The sequence below is a fragment of the Eupeodes corollae genome, chromosome 1 (assembly GCF_945859685.1).
Source record: "Eupeodes corollae chromosome 1, idEupCoro1.1, whole genome shotgun sequence".
In the NCBI taxonomy this organism is placed as follows: Eukaryota; Metazoa; Arthropoda; class Insecta; order Diptera; family Syrphidae; genus Eupeodes; species Eupeodes corollae.
The window spans coordinates 193,437,030-193,458,439 of NC_079147.1; the positions used below are offsets into that span (position 1 = coordinate 193,437,030).

At 35.5% G+C, this 21,410-nt stretch overlaps 1 protein-coding gene and 2 non-coding genes across 4 annotated transcripts in view; all 3 read right to left on the reverse strand.

The window, feature by feature from the left end:
- LOC129942272 (serine-rich adhesin for platelets) overlaps nucleotides 1–21,410 on the reverse strand; it is a 123,910-nt gene that overhangs the window by 13,117 nt on the left and 89,383 nt on the right. For both annotated transcript variants that reach the window (XM_056051134.1, XM_056051135.1), the window contains exon 3: nucleotides 3,148–3,591. In XM_056051134.1, the coding sequence (XP_055907109.1) occupies nucleotides 3,148–3,591 (444 nt within the window). The remainder of the gene's footprint in view (nucleotides 1–3,147; nucleotides 3,592–21,410) is intronic.
- LOC129943592 (U1 spliceosomal RNA) lies at nucleotides 7,528–7,692 on the reverse strand. Its single transcript, XR_008781317.1, has one exon. It is a non-coding gene; the product is annotated as a U1 spliceosomal RNA (small nuclear RNA).
- LOC129943614 (U5 spliceosomal RNA) lies at nucleotides 13,479–13,599 on the reverse strand. Its single transcript, XR_008781326.1, has one exon. It is a non-coding gene; the product is annotated as a U5 spliceosomal RNA (small nuclear RNA).

The window sequence follows — 21,410 nt, forward strand, 5'->3', positions numbered from 1 at the left end:
AGCCTATTCTCAGATTTTTAAAAATGTGCGGAAGAATGAAGAGGCTTCCATAAAAGAAATGCTACAACTTATTCTTAAAAGAATTGATAAACAGGATTTGAATATCAAACTGCTAAGCGAAAAAGTCGCTCTTAAAAAACAATGATGGGCAGAACACTTAAAATCGCTACATGGTTTGCAAACGGTCTTATACAACATTCATCCGAATCAAAAATCTTTCTAGATCTAGAACATATCGATATTTGCCTGCTGTCCGAAACTCATTTCTCCAACGGACAAAGTCTAGATAATGTAATAGAAAACTATTCATGTTACCACGCTCCACATCCAGCTAACAAGGCAAGAGGTGGATCAGCGATTCTTATAAAAGAAAGCTTAAAACATTATAAAGTAGCCAAGTTTACTAGTGAAAATATGCAAGTAACAACTATTAGTATTGGTATGAAAAAGAAACAGTTTAAGATAGCAGCTATATACTGCCCACCAAGGCGCTCCCCGACAGAAGATGACTATACAGATCTATTTAATCTTCTTGGGCATAACTTTCTTGTTGGCGGAGACTTCAATGCGAAACACACCCATTGGGGTTCAAGACTTATATCAACAAAAGGCAAAAGACTTTTCCAAGCAGGCCGTAAATACAATTGCGAATTCTATTCCTCCAGGTCGCCAACTTACTGGCCTTAACGATATTAACAAAATACCAGAGCTTATTGACCTTTTCGTAGCTAAAGGATTCAAACGAAATCACATTAGTGTTGAAGGTAATTATGACCTATCATCAGATCATACTCCAGTAATTCCATCACTAAGTGAATCGGAAGTACTAGAAAAAAGTAATCCAAAGCTTGCAAATAAGAAAACAAACTGGAATGATTTTAGAGAAAGGCTTTAAAGTTTTATAAATTTAAGATCTCCCATGGATACAATCGAGCAAATTGACCATGAAGTGGAACAATTTATTGCTGAAGTACAACAGGCCGCTGAAGAAAGTACTCCAACATTTTCTAATAGAAGACAAAATGAAATAAAATATCCTTTAGAGATAAGAGAGTTGATAATAGAGAAAAGAAGAGCTCGAAGAAAATGTAAAAATACTAGATTTCCAGATGATAAAACAACGTTTAACCGTATAAGCAACAATCTTAAAAAAAAAACAAATTTACAAATTCAAAAATGATTCACTCAGTACATTCCTAAGGAATTTAACGACTGATGCTTCAACCGATTTTTCCCTATGAAAAGCAGCCAAGTGCCTGAAAAGGTAAACCACCTACAGAAGTGACGGCTTACAGACCAATATCACTTATACCAATTATGGCAAAAGTTTTTGAAAAACTGCTTCTGAAGAGACATAGCAAAATCATAGAAGAAAGAAGGTAAATCCCAAACCATCAGTTTGGCTTTACAAATAATCATTCCAAGATGGACCAAGTTCATAGAATATCGGATGTAATAGAAAAAGCATTAGAAGAAAAACAATTATGTTCAGCTATTTTCTTAGATGTTGCTCAAGCTTTTGACAAGGTTTGGCATGAGGGACTTGAGTACAAACTTCAAAGGAATCTTCCCAGGCAATACTTTGAAATATTAAAATCGCACATCTCAGGCCGATTGTTTAGAATAAGGTACGATCAAGAATACTCGGAATTGAAGAAAATAGAAGCCGGTGTACCACAAGGAAGTGTCCTAGGTCCTACCCTATATTTACTATACACAAGGGATATTCCAGTTGGTAATCACACCATAATGGCTACTTTTGCAGATGGTACCGCAAATTTGGTACCCGACATATGTGTCTCTAAGGCAGCAGTAAAACTACAAAATGCCGTCGACACAGTGAGAGCTTGGACCGAAAAATGGAGTATCAAACTCAATGAATCAAAATTTTCACATATAAACTTTACAAATAAAAAGTTAAACAATATTCCAATAGTCATTAATAATCAAGCTGTAGCTTACGCCAATACACCCAAATACCTTGGAATGACTTTGGATGCAAAGCTTAAGTGGAAAGAGCACATCAAAAAGAAAAGAGAAGAACTAAACTTCAAATACAGAAAAATGTTCTAGTTGCTTGGTAACAACTCTGATTTATCAATCCAAAACAAAATAATGCTGTATAATCAAGTACTAAAGCCTGTTTGGACCTATGGAATCCAATTATAGGGCTGTACAAAGAAAACAAACACCGAAATCATCCAAAAATTCCAAAACAAAGTCCTTCGTGGAATAGTCAATGCACCTTGGTACATAAGCAATACCGATCTACATCGTGACTTACAAATAGAAATGGTTACAGAAGTTGTTAAAAAATACGCTGTATCGCACAACCAGAGACTGCAAAGTTATACTAATTCTGAAATGGATTCCGTCTTGAATATAAGAAACCATGTTCGAAGTTTAAAAAGAACCAAGATTCATGAGCTTATGGTCTAAAAATACATGGGAAAGTATTAAAAGTTTAAACTTCCCCCAAAGTGATTGTACAAAATTAAGAAAGAAAAATCGGAAGTCGATCCTTCAAGATTGTTCCTGATGAAGAGGTGGCTTTAGTGGTTAAGAGTCCCACACTACTTAGTGTCGAATACTGCCAAGTGTCTTTTGAAGATTTCCTCCTGTCAAAAAAAACCGATATGACAGTTCCATTAAATGTCATTTAGTTCTGACTATTACTGGTCCGGTGGCGTCACTTAAGGCAAGTGATTTTGACGTCGAATAATTTTTCCGGGCTTCAATTGGTGTTAAGACATAGAATAATAAAACCTAAAAATGGAGCTTCTGAGGTAAGTCCGCACTAAACACTGTCATAATAATAGGAGTCTTCGAAATGAACCATTGGGAGTATTTTATAAAAACGACTTTCTCTCGATTTACTTATTGTTCTTATTTTATATTGACAGCTTATTGTAATAGAGGATAAAATAGATCCGTCAAAAGTCATTTGAAGTTTTCAACTCTTTGGTGACTATTTAATGAAGCAATAATTGCAACCACAACTGTCAACCAATTAAACATTATTTTAATATCAATATCGACAGCTATAAACGATTGACAGGAAACATATCTTATTCCAATTTTTTGACAGTTTAATTAGAATAACTAAAACAACAACAATTTATATGTCAAACAATTAAGTCTACTCACCATTAAATTACTCAATTTCAAACTTGGAGCCGTACTTAATAAATGCTGATGTTGTTTTTGTAATTTAGCTTGAAGATTCAAATGTAAATTTTCTTCATCTCCCATGTGTCCATTGATGTTACTATTGCCATCAGCTGCTGTTGAAGTAGTTTCATTCTTCAAACCAAGGCTACCATGAAACCTCGATGATGGGAAATATCCACCACCGGTAGTTGCTGAATTAGTGTGACTTATTGAAGAAGCCATTAAAGCAGGACTTGAGGAATTCGATGATGAAGCTGATGATGAAGACGTTGCTGTCCAGCGGGAGGATGTTGTTTGGACAGTGTGAGCTCTTATAACTTGCATCGAGCCAGAGGATGTACGAGCTTGTATAACTTCTAACTGTTTGCGTTGACTGTGTTGGGTGCCATTGGGCTGTGAGACATTCTGTGAGTCGACCACCTGAAAATGTTAAGAACAAAAAAAAAAAAGAATTTTAATGAAGGTTATAGCCAAAGAGGTAGAAGTAGAATGGTTATGTCTTTGGTTCTAAATTAACGACTCTTATAAGTTGCAAGAATCGATGTTTTGTATATATTGACCATTCACCTATTTGAGAAACACAAAAAGAGAGTGAGTCACCCTTAAAATCAAAACGTTCCATGGTTGTTGGCATATAGGAAGACAGAAAAGTGACCACTTGGTGGACCGTGGACGACGACGACGACGTACAAGTCTATCCATACCTTCCTACAAAGACATACCTAGTTATAAGTTAGCCTAAATCGATATTTCATTGTTGCACTATCGAAACAAAGAGGTTGAGGTTTTTAGAAGTTTTTATTTGTTTTGTTTATATTAAAATGGGGACATGGAAAACACTATGTTACTCATTGAATCTATATAAATTTTATTGAGAATAATATAAGACGTGCGGCTGCGGTTGTTTTTTGTGATTGTTGCATGTGCTTGTGCATGTTGTGCTAAATTGCATGAGCAATGACTTAAATATGTTCTCATATTTATAAAACCTAACTAACTATACAAAAAACCTACCTTAGATAGGTATGTAAGTAGGTAGGCATAGAGGCACCCCAGCTTAATACAATAACGAAGTGGCTGTGAATAGAATTTATGTGGCATGTCATAATAAGGTTGCAACTTATATTGCGACTATAGTGTAACGACATTATACTTATATCAGACAATAGAAAATATATATGTATATTTTTTTTATTTTTACGAAATAAAATCTACCTAATTATAGTTTTATTTATTCACTGATTTAATGTTAAGGTTTTAAAAAGACAATAGAACTAAAGGTAGGCTGATGATTATCTTGAATTTATTCGAGAAAAAAAGTCTAGTTTGATAGGTAGGTGAAGGCATAACTATACTAGATGGGTATCTTAGAAAGAATGTTTGAACACTTGGTTTTTAACACTTACAAAACTCTTAAAAATTAATGGTCCCTTTTCTTTTCTATTGAAATATTTTATGTGGAGAACCAGTCTTTCTTGCCACTTTAATAAAAAACCTATTTAACAAAATTGAAAGTTGAACACCACAACCATTCTCCTTACCATATTCTCTGCGTCATTTATCCTTCCTGATCTACCTTAAAAGTTCCTTTCGTTAAAATTAAACCACTTAGCCGAAACAGTTTTTCTTAACCCACAGTACAATGCTTTTGGACCAATTTTTTGTACGATACTCTGCTTAAGTAAAATAAGTTGGTAAAGGTTAGTAAAGGTCTCTGTAAAATGAGGACCTATAGCAAGTCAAATAAAAAGCAAATCGTTCAACTCAAATCAAACAGAACGGAAGAACACTGAACGATTTCAAGTAAAATAAATAATCATTCAACTCAGAACAAAATAATAACATTTCACAAATCGTTCAACTCAAATCAAGCAAAACAGAACAAAACATTTCGCTGAACGATTTCGAGTAAAATAAATAATCAATCAACTCAGAGCAAAATAAAAACAATTCACTGAACGATTTCAAGTAAAAAAAATAATCATTTTACTCAGAAGAAAATAAAAATATTTCACTGAATGCTTTTACTTATTTTTCATTTTTTTTAACATCTCCTCAACATTTTGTCAATTTTTCAAGAAAAACATTTAGTTACTTTCAAGACCTCCTTATAAATGAAAAATAAACTACATTTGCTTAAGTTACGAGAAATAAATCTTTTTTGGGGTGTATTCGCATTTTGAATGAATTTCGTCGATGGTTCCATTCAGCTAACAGCAATTGGAAAATAGATCACATATATGCACAGATTAAAAAAATTGTGTTCAACAGCATGTTTCAGTTTTAAAAAGCCTAAGAAAGTATATCAAGTCAGATAAAAAAATCGTTCAGCTCAAATCAAACGAAACTAATTATTTCACTGAACGCTTTTAATGCAAATAGAAAAACGTCCAACGTAAAACAAAACATTTCACTGAACGCTATTACTTATTTTCTATTTTTTGACATCACCAATTTTTGTCAATTTATCGAGAATAACATTAAAGTGTTTTCACTTTTTAAAAAAGAACAGCAAACGCTGTTTGGATTTCGTCGATGGTTCCATTCAGCGGAAACACTGGGAAAAGAGTCAAGTCCAGTGACACCTTTTTACAAAATTTAAACGCAAACTTTCTGAGATATTTAAAAACGTCGTCGTTACACGTTTGCAGCGGTCGATTCGTTGGACCCAATTTGCTTACAATGTTGACTCTGAGCCAGGGCTGCCAATGCTGAGCTCAGAAAATGTAGTATATTGCCAAAAAACGTAGGATAATTGCAATGAATGCATTCATTGCAATGGGTTTTTGGATTGGTACAAATGAATCAATTCAACACATTGTATATGAATTTTTGATTGTATTATGAAAAATTAGACTTCACAACAATGTAGTAGAAAATTGTTAATACGTAGCATATCAAGAAATAAAACTAAATGAAGTAGATCTACTACCTATGGAGTACATTAGCAGCCCTGCTCTGAGCTCTTCCAACGTTGTCGTTGATTGTTGTTATAAACCAAAGATTTAACGTAGCCTTAGAAGGAAGTCTTAGTGGAGGCTTTTAATCACACGAACAGAGCGAACAATCGACTGCCCTATTTCTTGAGATAACTCGGTCATAAAGCCGTGTGCTGTGTGTCATTATCGTCGACGAAAAAATATCGCCTAATGACAGTTATAGTACCCGTGGCATGATGGTTAGTGCGTTGGACTGTCATGCAAGGGGTCTTGGGTTCAATCCCTGCCTGTGCCACCTTAATTTAAAAAAATTAATTTTCGCGGGTACTGCCTCTTGCGAGGAATTGACAAATCCTTCAAGAGTAATTCTTGTCATGAAAAAGTGCTTTCTCAAACTAGCCGTTCGGATTCGGCCTTAAAATTGTAGGTCCCTTCCATTCCTGACAACAGTACTCGCACACAGGAATGGTTGAGAGTTGTAAGTCACTAGGCCCTGGTTCACAACGGACTGTTGCGCCACCCCATTTGAATGACAGTTATTTCTTTCGCGGGAAGTGGTGATTTATGAAGCAATGTAGATTTTCATCCGACCAATAACTCATATTTTGATTATTGACGAACTCAGTGAACCAAAAATTAGCTCCGTCACTTAAAATAAAACACGACCTTAATGGCTGAATCACAAACACGCTTCAGCTTCGACTTCGTCTGCGTTACGGTGGCCTTGCTTCGAGGTTGCTTTGAATGACATTTCTATTATTTCATCCCCCCAAAGAGTAAATATTTTGTTTGTTGACATTTTTTTTTACAGCTGTTGAGATGTCAGACAAAGCAAATGTTCAGATAATTGAACTAGAGCTTCCGTTTGGAGTCATACGTTATTTTCCTTCCGATTGTCAAACGGAACGTGAGGTCGAAGTTCCATTGTGATAGCATGCATTTAATTCCTATGGCTGAACTCGTAAACGTCAGACGAAGCCGAAGTTGAAGCGTGTTTGTGTTTCAGCCATCGCGTAATTTGTAGACGTTGCTCGTTCTCGTACTTTACTATGATAAAAATGTTAAGTTTACTGAATTAATTGATAATGACAGTTCGATGATTAGTGAATGGGGTGAATTCAAAGTTGTCAAGTGCATATTGGAAAAATCGATAGAAGCCATCGTTTTGAAAAATCTTTTTAAACCACACAACTATTGTAATTTGTACACCAATTTAAATACAACGACTGAAATTATAAAATCGTAACTTCTTCTGTTTCTGTATCCAATTAATGTAAGTTATTTTATACAATTTTATGATTTACACCAAATAAAGTTTTGAATCTTCAGCTTTAGTTTGCGCTTGCGATTTGCGAAATGCAATTTTGTATAGTAGAGAAAGTAAACTAGCTTATTAGATTCTATAAATTTAATTATGTCGGGGCGGCGCGAACGCCATCCCCGGCTACCAAAAATTACACGAACGAGTTATTCGCATTAGGAATAATCGCGGAGGTCAACTCAACCGTAATGTGCAATGGCCAAGCCTCACTCCGGGGGAACCGCCTTCATGATCACGGTAACCCCTACGCCAGGTAAGTATGCTTTTTACCGTTATTCAATGATTTCTTATAAAATTTTCAACTTAGAGTAAGCGTGAATTATATAAAAACAGAAAAACTAAAGCCTTGTGTAGAATACTGAATCGAAATTCGAATAAGGGATGAAGTTTGTGTTTTGTATAAATGTGTTCTACTACTCGTACTACAGAAAAAGAGGGTGAAAAGAAAGCATAGTTTTGTTTAATGATGAGAACTGGGAATAGGTTTAGCAATTACAAAATACATGATTTTCAAGCGAAGAAAAATTCTGTACTGTCAAAATATTGTAACTCATAATACTTGATAGTTTTGACAGATTATTTGATGCAATTGCTTACGCAATTGTTGATTATGATAAGACCAACTCATGTGAAAATGTGAAAGAGAAAAGATTCGAAAATTTGAAAAGAACAAAAGTATATTATTTTCCAAAGTCTATCTGTTTATATGAGATTAGATTCTCTAACACAGCGAGTTAAAGGTTCATTTCGAGCATAGTTTAGATACCCTATGTTCTTTTTCTCGGAATAAGCAACGTACTATTATTTGACGCGAGGGAACATACAAATCTATCAACGGTAAGAGGAAAGAGCATTTGATATGATGCGCCAAAATGTCACTTATAAACATTACTGAAAACATTTTCCTTCCATTTTCAAGTGACTGAGTTCCAAGAAGTTTACATCTAGTCGAGTACGACGGGATTTCGATGTTCCAACCTAATTACAATGACTTCAAAATTCTTTAAAAATTATTTGAATATTTATTTGAAACAGAAACAATAGAATTCAAAAAGGATAATTAATACTTATTTTAATAATGATTTAAATTTTATCATACAGTTGAATGGCTTTCAAAAATTCTAAAATGTTCTTCATATCAGTACTATTTCTGAGCCGATAATATCAAAACTATTTATTTTAAATATTTTTCTTGAATTTATGTAATGAGTACATTCCGAAAAAATATGATTAATAGAAAGTATATTATTACATAAGCAATGTACTGGTTCAGTTCTATTTATTAAAAAATTATGAGTTAGGTTGGTGTGCCCTATTCTTAATCTTGTCAATACAATTGAGTCTTTTCTTTTAAGATTGTATGTTGTAAACCATTCTTCAGTTGTGGCTTTTAGAGCCCGGAGTTTGTTCGTAAGGGAATGTCTTGCCATTTGTGTTTCCATTTATCGTTTATTGTAAATTTAATTTTTTCCTTTAAATCTTTATAAAAAAAAACAAAAAATATTCATCGAGAGGTTCAAATATTGCTTGTTTCGCTAGTTCATCTGCTCTTTCATTATGTCCAATATTCATATGACTGGGAACCCAAAAAAGCACAAAGTTTTTTGGAGATTGGTGTATAACTTCTTTTATTTTGTAAGCAATTGGATGACTACTATAAACGTTTTTCAAAATTTGAATAGAACTTAATGAATACATATGTGCAGATTAAGAAATTTGAAAGGCTGGTTGAAACCGCATAAGCTACAGCTTTTTGGATTGCGTATAGTTCTGCTGTGCAAATGCTTGAAAACTTTTGTAAGTGGAATTTCCTTTCGATTGAGTTGTGTTTGAATGCACAGCCCGTCTCAGAATTTAAAACAGATGTAAAAATTTGATCCTAATCGCTGTATTTTAAACTACATCTTTCTTCGAAAAGGGCTTTAAATTGAGAATAAGTGTTTCTTGTTTTTTAAATTTTGAAAGGGTTGTGTCTATTTTAAGGCAAGTAGAAAGCCAAGGTGGAGAAATCTGGGTTTTTTCCTTACTTAAAATTATAACTTGGCTGATGTTTTCTTGATAGCTACATTTAAGTCGGACATATGCTGGCTGGTAATTTAGTGAGCGTGTCTTAAGTTTAGTGAACATTTGCTCATTTTGAATTTTATCAACTAAAGGATGAGATTTAAAAGAGCATATTTTGGTATAGCAAAAAAGTTCTTGCTCCAGTCTTCTAGATTCCAATGGGCGTTGTCCTGCAGCAACCATTAGACTATCAATTGGACTGGTTCGAAAGGCCCCTATACTTATTCTTACACCAGCATTATGAACAGAATCAAGTGATTGGAGTAATGATTTTCTTGCAGAAAGATATAAAATGCTCCCGTAGTCTATGATTGGTAAAATTATCATATTATGTAATCTAAGTAATAGTTTTCTGTCAGATCCATAATTTGTGTTAGCTAGAAGTTTTAAAAGATTTAGATTTTTGGATGCTTTAGCCTTTTTTCTTTTATATGTTCCGTCCATTTCAATTTCTTGTCAAAAGTCATTCCTAGGAACTTATATGATTCAACAAACTTTAATACAGTTTCATTTAGAAATAATTTGGGCAGTGTTATAATTTTTCGCTTTCTAGAAAAAACCATGCCAACAGTTTTTTCCTGAGAAAAACTAAAACCTTTTTGATTACACCAGTGCTTCAATTTATCAAGGCATGTTTGCAATTTGATTGTAAAAGTATTTATGTTTTTCGAGGAGCTAAAAACGACTAAGTCATCGGCATACATCGCAATTTTGATAGGATCTTTAACTTGGGAAAGGATACTAATAACAGCGATCAAGAACAATGTAACGCTTATAACTGATCCTTGCGGGATGCCATTTTCGAGTATATTTTCATCAGAGAAACAATCACCTATTACAACTTGGAATGACTTTTCCTTAAGGAAATTGCTAACAAATTTTACTTAGTTTCCTTTTAATTCAATTTGTATCATCTCGTCGATAATATTTCTCCTCCATACGGTCTCGTAAGCCTTTCATATCAAAGAATATAGCCAAGAGAAATTTTCTAGCTGCGAAAGCCTCCATAACTTCAGATTCTAAATACAAAACGTTATCAATAGTACTTCTATGTTTACGGAATCCAGATTGAAATTTATTAATTAAAGAATTACTTTTAAGAAACCATTGAAGTCTTTTGTTTATAATTCTTTCTAAGACTTTGCAAAGACAATTTGTTAGTGATATGGGCCTGTAGTTATTCGTATTAAAAGGGTCTTTTCCATGCTTAAGTATTGTTATTAATAAAGCTTTTTTCCACATTTTTGGAAAGGTGCCGGTACTAAAAATTTTGTTGTAAAAATTAAGTAAACAGGAAAGGTCAAAAGTGTTCATATTTTTTATCATGTCATAATAGATCATGTCTATTAGATCAATTCTATTAGAATAAACATTGTAGTAAGGATTGCAAATGACACAATCATACTACAGTATTCTTTTGATCTAAGATAGGAGTAAAATAGAGATACAAAAAGATCCTTGAAGTCTTTTGAATTACTTTTAATAAAACCTAGCATTGAATTGGATTTAGCTACAATGTATTCTATATGCTTGCTAAAGCTAGTTTTGAATCAAACAATACACCAAGGTCCTTTTTCTCCAAAACTCTTTCAAGAACAAAGTTATCAACTTTGTAATCAAAAAGAATTTTCGAAAAATTGTGACAAAAGGAAACAAATTTTCATTTATTAAAGCTCAAGAATAATTGGTTAGTTGGACACCATTCTGTTAACTTTTGGAGATCATTTTGCAAAAGAATACTTTAAATCATCCGCAAATAAAAGTGTACTAGAATTTAAAAAGATATCAGTCGTTGATAAATATTAAAAAAGAAGGGGACCAAGATGGCTTCCTTGCGGGAGGTAACAATAATTGGACTAGAGAACACTTGATCAATACAAAGGAATTGTACACGACCCCTTAGATAGGACTCCAACCATTTCAACATATATGAATAAAAACCAAATTGTTTCAGATTTTCAATCAAAATAGTATGACTAACTCTATCAAAAGTCTTCGCAAAATCAGTATAAATAACATCAATTTGGTAGATTTCTTCGAGTTTATTTAAAACGAAATTGGAAAAGATAGAAAGATAAGTGGTTGTGCATCTTCCTGCAATAAAGCCATGTTCAAAAGGTGAAATATGCTCTGTAAGGAGAATTGCAAACTTTTCACGTATAACTTTCTCCAAGAATTTCGGTATACTTGATAATTTACAAATAGGACGGTAGTTATTTATGTACTTCTTGCTTAGGACCATTTTTATGAATTGGAGAAAGAAATGATTCCACACTGAAAGAAATTCAAATTCAAATACCATTTGATATTTTTTTAATATTATTAAATTACCAAAAACATTTCCACTAGTTTGCATTATTGATTCAATCGATAAAATGTAATTGTTATATAAAAATTTATTAAGAACATCGAATTCTCGGGCTAGCCGAATGTAATTTTTTTTTAATCGATATTATTTTCGCAAGTGCGTATCCTTTTGTAAGCCCTGTTTTTTGTATTACTCAAGTTATAAGGCCTCTTCTATATCAATTGCCGCATTCGATCTCTCCCCTTGGTCTTAAAAAAGACTCTAATCTTGCTTTTTAATATTATGCAAACACATGAGGCTTGATACATCTTTGACAGACTCACTCATTCCCGTTTTTTATTTATAAAGTCAACGGAGCGTCAGTTCTTCATCAACGCCATCTGCTTGTGGACTTCTTACTAATTCACAAAAAGCATGTGCAAAACACAGTGTCCAAAATACTTATAATATTTTAATACTGCCCTCCTAACACCACATTGCTTTTTTTCGCACTCATAAGGTCTAAGAAGTGGTTAAACGCTGTACTCTGGGGCGTATACTTACTTTTTTTAAATCACAAATTGTGAAATTACAAGTAATAGGTTACATGCGCAGGGTAGTTTAAAGGATGGTATGGTACCAGCTAAAGTTAAAATAAAGGTTACCTAATTATTTGTGTTACTTCTATAAGCCCCTTTCTTGGACTTGGATTATGTTCATTCCTACTTTCATTCTACGACATATATAAGATTTGGTCTTTCTTTCTTTCCGGTTACATCTACGAGGAAGTTTTCATTCCACATAAAAGCTTGGAGCTTGAAATGAAATCCCTCCAAAAAAGATCCGTTAGTGAAAGAACAATTCGCAGACGTCTCAAAGAATATAATTTTGGGACGTGTACCGTAAGAAAGATACCATATATAACTCCTAAGAACAACAAAGTTTTATGGACTGATGGAAGTTCCTTTGGATCAGTAATGTTTTTAGGGATTCATTTCTGCCAGCGGTCATTAGGACCTAGTCCCAATCGATGGCTCCATGAACCAAAGCAAATATTTATATGTGTTTAAGAAGAACGCATTTCCATCTGGGGATGGATTCATTGGAACTCTTTCGTTTTTCAACAAGATAATTCCTCTTGCCACGAAAGCAAAATGATCACCAAGTTTCTGAATAACATTGGGTTAGAAACCCTGAACTGGCCACCCCAAAGCCCTGACTTAAATGTCATAGAAAGTGTTTATAAAAGGAAAGAGGAATTTATCATTGACTCGCAGGAGGGATGAGACTATTTTTGAGGTGAAAACTCTTGGGGAAGAAATACCTAAAGAAATGCTCTAGAAACCTGTAGAATCAGTTTCAATACGACTTCAAAAAGTCATAGATGATAAAGGAGGCTACATTTTCTACTAATTTAGTTTTACATAATGTGTTTTTTAAAAGTTAAATTAAAACTGTCAAAATAACTACGCCATATCAAAAAGAGATTTTTATTGTTGTTCATTAATCAATCTAATTATAATAACATAACTGTGCCATCAAATTATCCATTTTTTGCCTAAGATACAATTCCTATTTCAGTTTTGCCAAAAAAAATTTATAGATATCAAAATTACAAAATATTCACTCTGTCAAAATAGTTATGCCGACCACAGTACATTCAGTTTGATAATTATTTCTATTTTATGTATTTTATTGCTCCGCTTTCGCAGAGCTTCTCAAAAATTCTTATTTAGACTCATTAGGGTGCCCCTCTCCACGGAAATCTTTAGTAAAAGGCGAAAGATTTATTCGACATTGAAGAGAAGCCAGAGTAACTTTTCACTCCTAAATCAAGATGCTATACAAAATTTATAGCTTAAGTTGAATGTGAACTATATGAAAAAGAGTATGAAAATAAGGGTTTGTTTCATGTTTCATTTGCAAGGACGAATCCAAGGGTAGTTTTGTTATAAGTATTATTTTGTTTTACTTTTATAAGGTCGGTTTGGTGTAAGAGTTTAATGTAGGACTGCAAAGCAAAAACCTTAACCTCTGTATTTTCTTTAAATCCCTTAAAACTGCTTTAACACACCTAAAGAAAAGGCAGGAAACTTGTGTTTAATTTTGATAATAATTACCTATTTGACATGACAATAACACATTTAACTCCCATGAAAAACAACAAATTGTCAGCCTTGTCAATTTCCTTATCATATTGTTCAATCAAAACATCGCCAAATCAACAAGGTAGCAAAATATACAAAGGTAGTCACTCTCACACGCAGTCATTAAACGATTTGTTGACCACTTAACAATTATTAAATGAGTCTCTCAGCCCCAGCGTCTAAGCCACATCCCGACTTAGGTAAAGGCTGCGGTTGTATAGCTGCGGCTATGACTATTATCACACCAATGAATCAGATGTCATTTTTGTTAGTTGCGTCTTTCTATTAAGCCACATCGCATCTTGTCTACATGTAGGACTTGGATTGGAGGAGCCTCGTCGCCGATTAATTGGTTAAAGGTGGGGCGGTGTACTTGTACACGCACTTTATAACACTCCACTTTGGCAACGTTCTTCGTCGTCGTCTTTGTGGTATAAGTCGCGTTCCTCCACGATGCGTTTGTTGGACAACAATGTAACAAGTCTGCAATACATCTCCTCGTCGTCATCGTCACATATACAACAAGCAATTATTACTGGCATTCTAGCACGATGAAGACGAAGACCGTAGACGACGACACAAGGCGCGATGAGATGACGACGACGACGCGACCAAAGAGCCAACCTACGATAGATGATAACAATCTTGGCTTGGCACTTTTTCGCATAGTTATAGAATAGAATTCATCTCTACTCCACAGCGTACACCTCACCGCATCAAGCTGAAGCTACGGCTGGCCGCTGACCATGCCCTGCCGTAGCTTTGCGGATGCTCTTATAATTGCTAAACACCCAACTTATAAGCTATTTGATAAATTAGCGCTGGAACTTCCTCTAGGATTTTCCTATTAATAAATAAAATGCTGAATGCGTCTTTACCTTAACCTGGGTATGAATTTTTGTGAATGTTCACAAAGCACAACCAGCTGAGAATCTTTGAGTGAAGATGAAGTGATTGTTGTAAAGATTGGAGAGACCTCTGAAACAAGCGGGATCAGCTGGTTTATTCTGTACTGCAAAAACCTGTATAACAACACCCGGACGACGACGAGCGACGATGCATTGGGCATTCAATTATCATTTCCTGTCTTATATTATACCTCAATGTATAGATAAGTATTGTAAACCTGATCTATTCTAAAGCTATAAAGCCTTTATAGAGAAAATCAGGCTTAAAAGATTGATGAAAACAGGATGTCTGTCTATGTTTATACAAGAGTCTTTCTAACGTTGATTGGTGATAATGATGTCTTAAACTATCAGATAAATTATTGTTTGTTAAAAAGGATCATATTAATTGCAGAATCTTTTAGGTATGACTTTGAACTTGTGAGATTCATATAAAAGTGCAAGAAAGTGAGATTCTGATGAGTAATGATGATGATGGCATCAGATATGACAGTGTTATGAATTAGAAAGTCTTATATAAATCTTTCAACAAGATAATGACAGCTTAAACTAATGGTGAATAGAAAATAAGCATCAAAAGTGATTATGTGAAATTGACAGAGCTAAGATGACAGTTTGGTGGCCATTTTGTTCTACCATTGTGTGTTAAACTGTGATTTCTATCTGGAATAAACTGCCTTGGGTTAGCCAAGTGACCAAAAGATCTCTTATCTTTCCATTGTTTTTTACTTTTGTCTTTTTTCAACGCAAACTGTCAAACTTTTGACATGTGTTCAATGTACCTACTTTTTTTTTTAATGGCGAATCTCACATTTGTTTACATTTAAACTGACAGCTAACATTTCGGAGAAGTCGTAGGAGAATCGTTAGAACTCAAGATTTTACTTGCAATCAGTTTGCTTATGAAAATAGAAAAGAAACCTGTGACTTTAAGTACACGATATTTTCGAAAATTGCAATTTTGACGTTTCTAAACAAGAGTGACAGAAAATCCTGTAGATTTCTGTTTACAAACATAAGGGTTATACACTTGAACACATGAATATAAACGTCAAACTTGTGTCTTTATAGAAATGTCGTTTTTAAATTGCAGGCAATTCTTTCTAACCTCCAAAGCGGTTTCTTTGACAGATTAATACAATTATTTATTGGTATTGTTTGAAAGTAAATCCTAACACATTTTTAGTCGATATTTACTCTGACATGTTGTTTGTTTTTATGCTTGTTGTCAGTTGCTTGATTTGACAGTTGAGAATGTCAAACTAAGTTGACATTTCTGGTTAGTAAGGCATGGGAATCATTCAGCGCCGTACAGCTCTTTCAAATGGTGAAGTTTACTTTGTAAAAAGAAAGCGAATCTGTTTTTGAAGTTCATGGAGCACTTCGTCAATTTTATAGTGTTCAGTGTTAAAGCTCATTTATGTTTAAATAACTTCGTCAATATGGAATATTTCCGTAAATGAAGCGAAGATATTTCTCCAGCCATCAACTGATCATTCGTATATCCATTGAAATTCTATCGAAATAAGGAAGACACTGCCGGCCATTACGATAAAATCATAGAAATTATTTTCCAACTGACTGATCTTTAGATTTTCAATCTGTCAAAAAAGTGACAGCCAACCTTTGAAAAACAAAATGGGTTTTAAATAACTAAAAACCAAAGTGATAAACACAGATGACGTTTCTTTAAAGTCACTGAACTGACATTCATAAACGTCAAATATTTGTTATATTTTTTTCGTCCTACATGTAGACCCAGTTTTAAGCTTTTTTTCTTTTAAGTTTGATGATTTGTTATTCTTTGAACAGCGGTCTCCAACTTCTAAAGAGAATATTTATGTTCAGTCTGTTATCTTCTTATATCTTTATCTTATCTTTTTGGCAAATGGTTAACTTAAATACAAATAACCCTTCATCACTTTCATTCATCTTGAGTCAATTCGGTCGACGACGCGACGGTGGAATCTGTTGTGCCCTCAGAAAAGAACTCACAGCTTTAGAGTGTCGCGTCGAGTCTGGTCGTTGCTAATGTCGAGTCGGTAGGCACATATCTTAATGTTTATCTTAACCGCTTTAGATATGGTTCCGTTCCGACTTTGAAGAAATTCTCAGACAAATGGCAGACAGACATCAAGCTTAGAATTCTTTTATATTTTTTGTATGGATAGACTCAAGAAACGATTATATCAAAAGGTACATCTAATTCGAAAAAGGTATTTATTCGGTTCAACTGGTGGCGGACGGCGGCTTGGTGTGGCGTGGAATCATTGAAGCTATGTTATATAAAAGTAGTAGATTATTCGGTTAAGATCAAAGACCATCATTGTCAAATTCAAAGAGAACAAGTTTCATCGAATCAACTTTCTTTTATTTTGTCTTCTTTTTGTGTTGTCTCTTGTGGAATTGTAGGTATGGTAACTTTTAAACGATCCCAAATCCTTGGACAAGTCACCCAGCTCAGGGTATTTTTTTGTTTTCAAAATAAAAACCAAACCAAGAAAGATCGGTTAACGTGGTTGTATTGGATTTATGTCTACAGGCAGAGAAGTTTCGATAGGGATCTCTTTTCTGTAGCTGTCACATGAAACATGAATCGAAAACTATAAATGAAAATAGAAAAGATCTATAGAACCGAGGTTGCCCTTATATTCGCTTAGGTATACTTTATAGTAGAACTTGTAGCTTTTTTTTTTAGTTCGATTATGATCAAAGGGCTTTAAGCCGGTCCTATACTCGTACCTAGTCGCTTCTTGAAGTCTTGTTCTTGAAAACCTACCTTACCTTTTCCTTTTCTATATAGACCCTCGCCAGCACCGCAAAAACTTTATACAATGACACATTGACACTCGTTTCAAAAGAGGCTCTATGCCAATTTACAACCATCTCCCTAAGGATGGAACTTTATAAAATAGTCAGTCCCGCAACAGTTGCTATGTATTCAACCAAAAAGAACAACTTGAGAAAAAAAGTCTCTCTGAACGCGATGGACCAATTGATTGATGGCTCATAAAATGTGTTTTTCTTTCAAATTGAAGGGCAACACAATGCCATATAGTTTTGCTTTTCTACAACAACAACAAAAAAGAAACAACCTCCACAACACGAACAAACCACCAAAGTCATGGTCTCCATCATCATTTATATAGAGGAGTCTTAGAGATCTCCCTTAGCCTCAGCCTTAGCTAACACGACGAGCGTCTACATATATATGTACGAAGCGATGGACTGTTGCCAATGTTAAACCATCTGGAAAACGCGCTACCACTAGCACCAGCACCAAGACCAAAGTTAAAGCTAAGGCACCACAACATCACATCACAAGTAAAAGAGATGGAGTAAAAAGGTACAAGAAAAGACGAAGAAGTAATTGCACCATTGAATTTCAAATCTCCAACCATTTATTTTTAAGCTTGGGCTCTCGAGAAACGATATGGTCTTCACTTGTTGCTTACATTTGTTCTTGTATTTTTTTTTTCAATATAAAATGTTAAAACGGTGCCATTTTGGAGATGGGATGAATAAAAGTCCAAAGAGAGAAGAGATTGACTACGGAATATACAAAATGACGCGATGCGACTAGACGAACGACGCGACGAAGACGCGGACGATGTTGAGACCGTAGAGAGATGTAACAATGGACAAGACAGGCGGATAGACATAAATAGACAATTGACTTGGATGATCATGATGATGATGATGATATTGATGATGATTGTTGTTGTTGTGATAGTTGTAAGTTATGGTAAAGTGTAAAATGACAATGACTTTTCCATACAGTGGGGTTGTTTAAAACTTGTGGCAATTCCATACATTTTAACCAAACTCTAAACTTTATTTAAAACTTAATCGATCTTTTGAAGAGACAAATATTATTCCAAAGAAATCCTTGAGACCTTCCGAACAACAGAAATATTTTCAAGCTCAAATCATAGTATTAATAAAAATCGAACTTCTTAAAGGAAATTGTAGTGATTTTATCCGGCTCTCCATTCTTCCTTTTTCATTGGAGTTATACTAAGGATCTGGCCCTCCAGGTTGGGGGTTGTGCCGTCGGAGTAACTTCCTGGCCACGTAAAAGGTTCATAGTTACGAAGCCTCGGATACGGACGGATTTACTGTTGACAACCTACGCAAACGAATTAAAGACAACGAACTTCGGATATGCACATGGAATGTTAGGTCCCTTAACAGACCACGTGCAGCCGAAGGATTAGCGAAGGCCCTAGACTGCTATAAAGGAGACATGACCGCCATCCAGGAAATACGATGGGATGGGCCGGGCGTGATGACTGCTATGGTGACTGCTACCACGAAAACTACCACGAAAACCAACAGCGCTTATTTGGATACGGCTTCGTCATTGGAGCCAGACTTGTCTTGTCTTGAGCTATAGGTGCATCAATGCGCGCCTCATGACCATACGCATCAAGGCTAAATTCAGCAACATTAGAATGATATGCTCGCACGCCCCCACAGAAGAGAAAGATGACAACACAAAAGATATGTTCTCCGATCTCTTAGACAAAACATATGAGCAGTGTCCTAGGTAAGGTATTAAAAATGTCCTGATGGGCGGTTCTAATGCCAAGCTAGGAAGGGAAGACATCTTTGGTGGAATAATCGGAAGAACAGCCTGCACGGCAACACTTCCGACAACGGATTCAGACTCATAGATTTTTCTGCGGGATGAAACGTCATGGTAGCAAGTACGCGTTTTCCACACCTTAACATCCACAAAGGAACTTGGACTTCTCCAGATCAATCTATCATCAACCAGACTGACCATATTGCGATCGACGCCAGACACGCTTCCAGCATCATGGATGTACTACCTCGTTTTACCCCAGGTAGCACTTTTGTTTTCTAGACCCAAGGCAAAACAAGGAGGTGCTGGGAGAAGGTACAACGTCGAACGGCTACAATCGCAAGAGATCGCCAAATCCTTTTCCGACCGAGTTAGAAGTAACCTCTCTCGAAGTTCTCTGCCGCCAACAGAATGTATCGAAAACCAGTGGCAACATTGCCAAGATGCAATCAGAGGAGCCGCCTCTGATGTGCTGGGTTTCAAGCAGCTACCAACAAGGAACCCCTGGTTTGATGAGAAATGTCGGCAGGCAAATGCAGCCAAACAACAAAGCGGCGCTGCATAAAAGGACGAGAGCTGCTTGTGAGGTCCATGAGTAGACGAGGCGAGAGGTTCAAAAGCAGAAATGAAGTTCGAAAGTTTTATGAACAGGTGAAACGAAATTCACATTTACATAAACCTAGAACCGAAGGCTGCAAGGGCGAAAGTGGAAACATCATATTGGAACTGCAGTCAATGCTGAGGATATGGAAGGACCACTTCCGCTGTCAGACAGGATGATCCATTCAACATAGACGACGAAAGCCAACAATCCCGTCCTACACACTTAGACGAAGTGAAGATTGCCATATCGAAGTTGAAGTCTAACAAAGCCGCTAGATCGGAAGGCTTGAATGCCAAGCTCTTTAAAGCAGCTGGAAATAATTTGGTTAGGAGCATGCACCAACTTATCTGTAAGATATGGTCGGAAGAAAGCATGCCCTATGAATGGAACCTTAGTATTGTTTCTCCGATCCTGAGAAAAGGAGACCCTCTAAACTGCACCAACTATAGAGGAATCAGTCTACTTAACATCGCCTATAAAATCTTCTCTGCCGTAGTATGTGAACGTCTAAAGCCCATCGTCAACAACCTGATAGGTCATTATCAGTGTGGTTTTAGACCAAGAAAGTCCACAGTTGAACAAATATTTATATTACGGCAGATCCTGGAAAAAACCCAAGAATACCAAATCGGCACCCACCATCTTTTCATCGATTTCAAGGCCCCATGTCTAGTTGTGGCATCACTGCCAAATTCGTCCGTTTGTGCAGGATGACCATGGAGAATTCACGCTGCTCCATAACGGTTGGAAACAACTTAACAGAACCTTTCGACGAAAAGGTCTTAGACAAGGTGATGAGCTGTCATGCGTTTTTTTTAACATCGTGCTTGAAAGAATAGTGCAAAACTCACACGTCAACACCAGAGGCACTATCTTTCAAAAGACTGTCCAATTACCAGCATATACTGATGACATTGACATATCGGAAGAACTCAGCGTGATGTCAAGGGGGCTTTTGTGAGTATTGAAGCAGAGGCAGCAAAAATGGGTTTATCGGTTAGTGAAGTCAAAAAAAAGTACATGCTGTCGTCAATAAAGGACATACAACACCGACTTCTTGGTCAAAATGTCACCATCGACAGACTTAACTTTGAGGTAGTCAAGGACTTCTACCTGGGCTCCGCTGTAAACCCAGAAAACAACACCAGCGCTGAGATCAAACACAGAATAACTCTTGCCAACCGCTGTTTCTTTAGACTAAGAAAGCAATTGAGTGGTAAAGTCCTCTCTCGAGGGACCAAAGTGTTGCTATATAAGACCCTTATCATCCCCGTCCAGCTATACGGTGCAGAAGCATGGACTATGACAAAAGCGGATAAAAGCACCTTGGGTCTTTTCAAAAGAAAAGTTCTTCGTGTGATCAACGGTCGCGTATGCATCG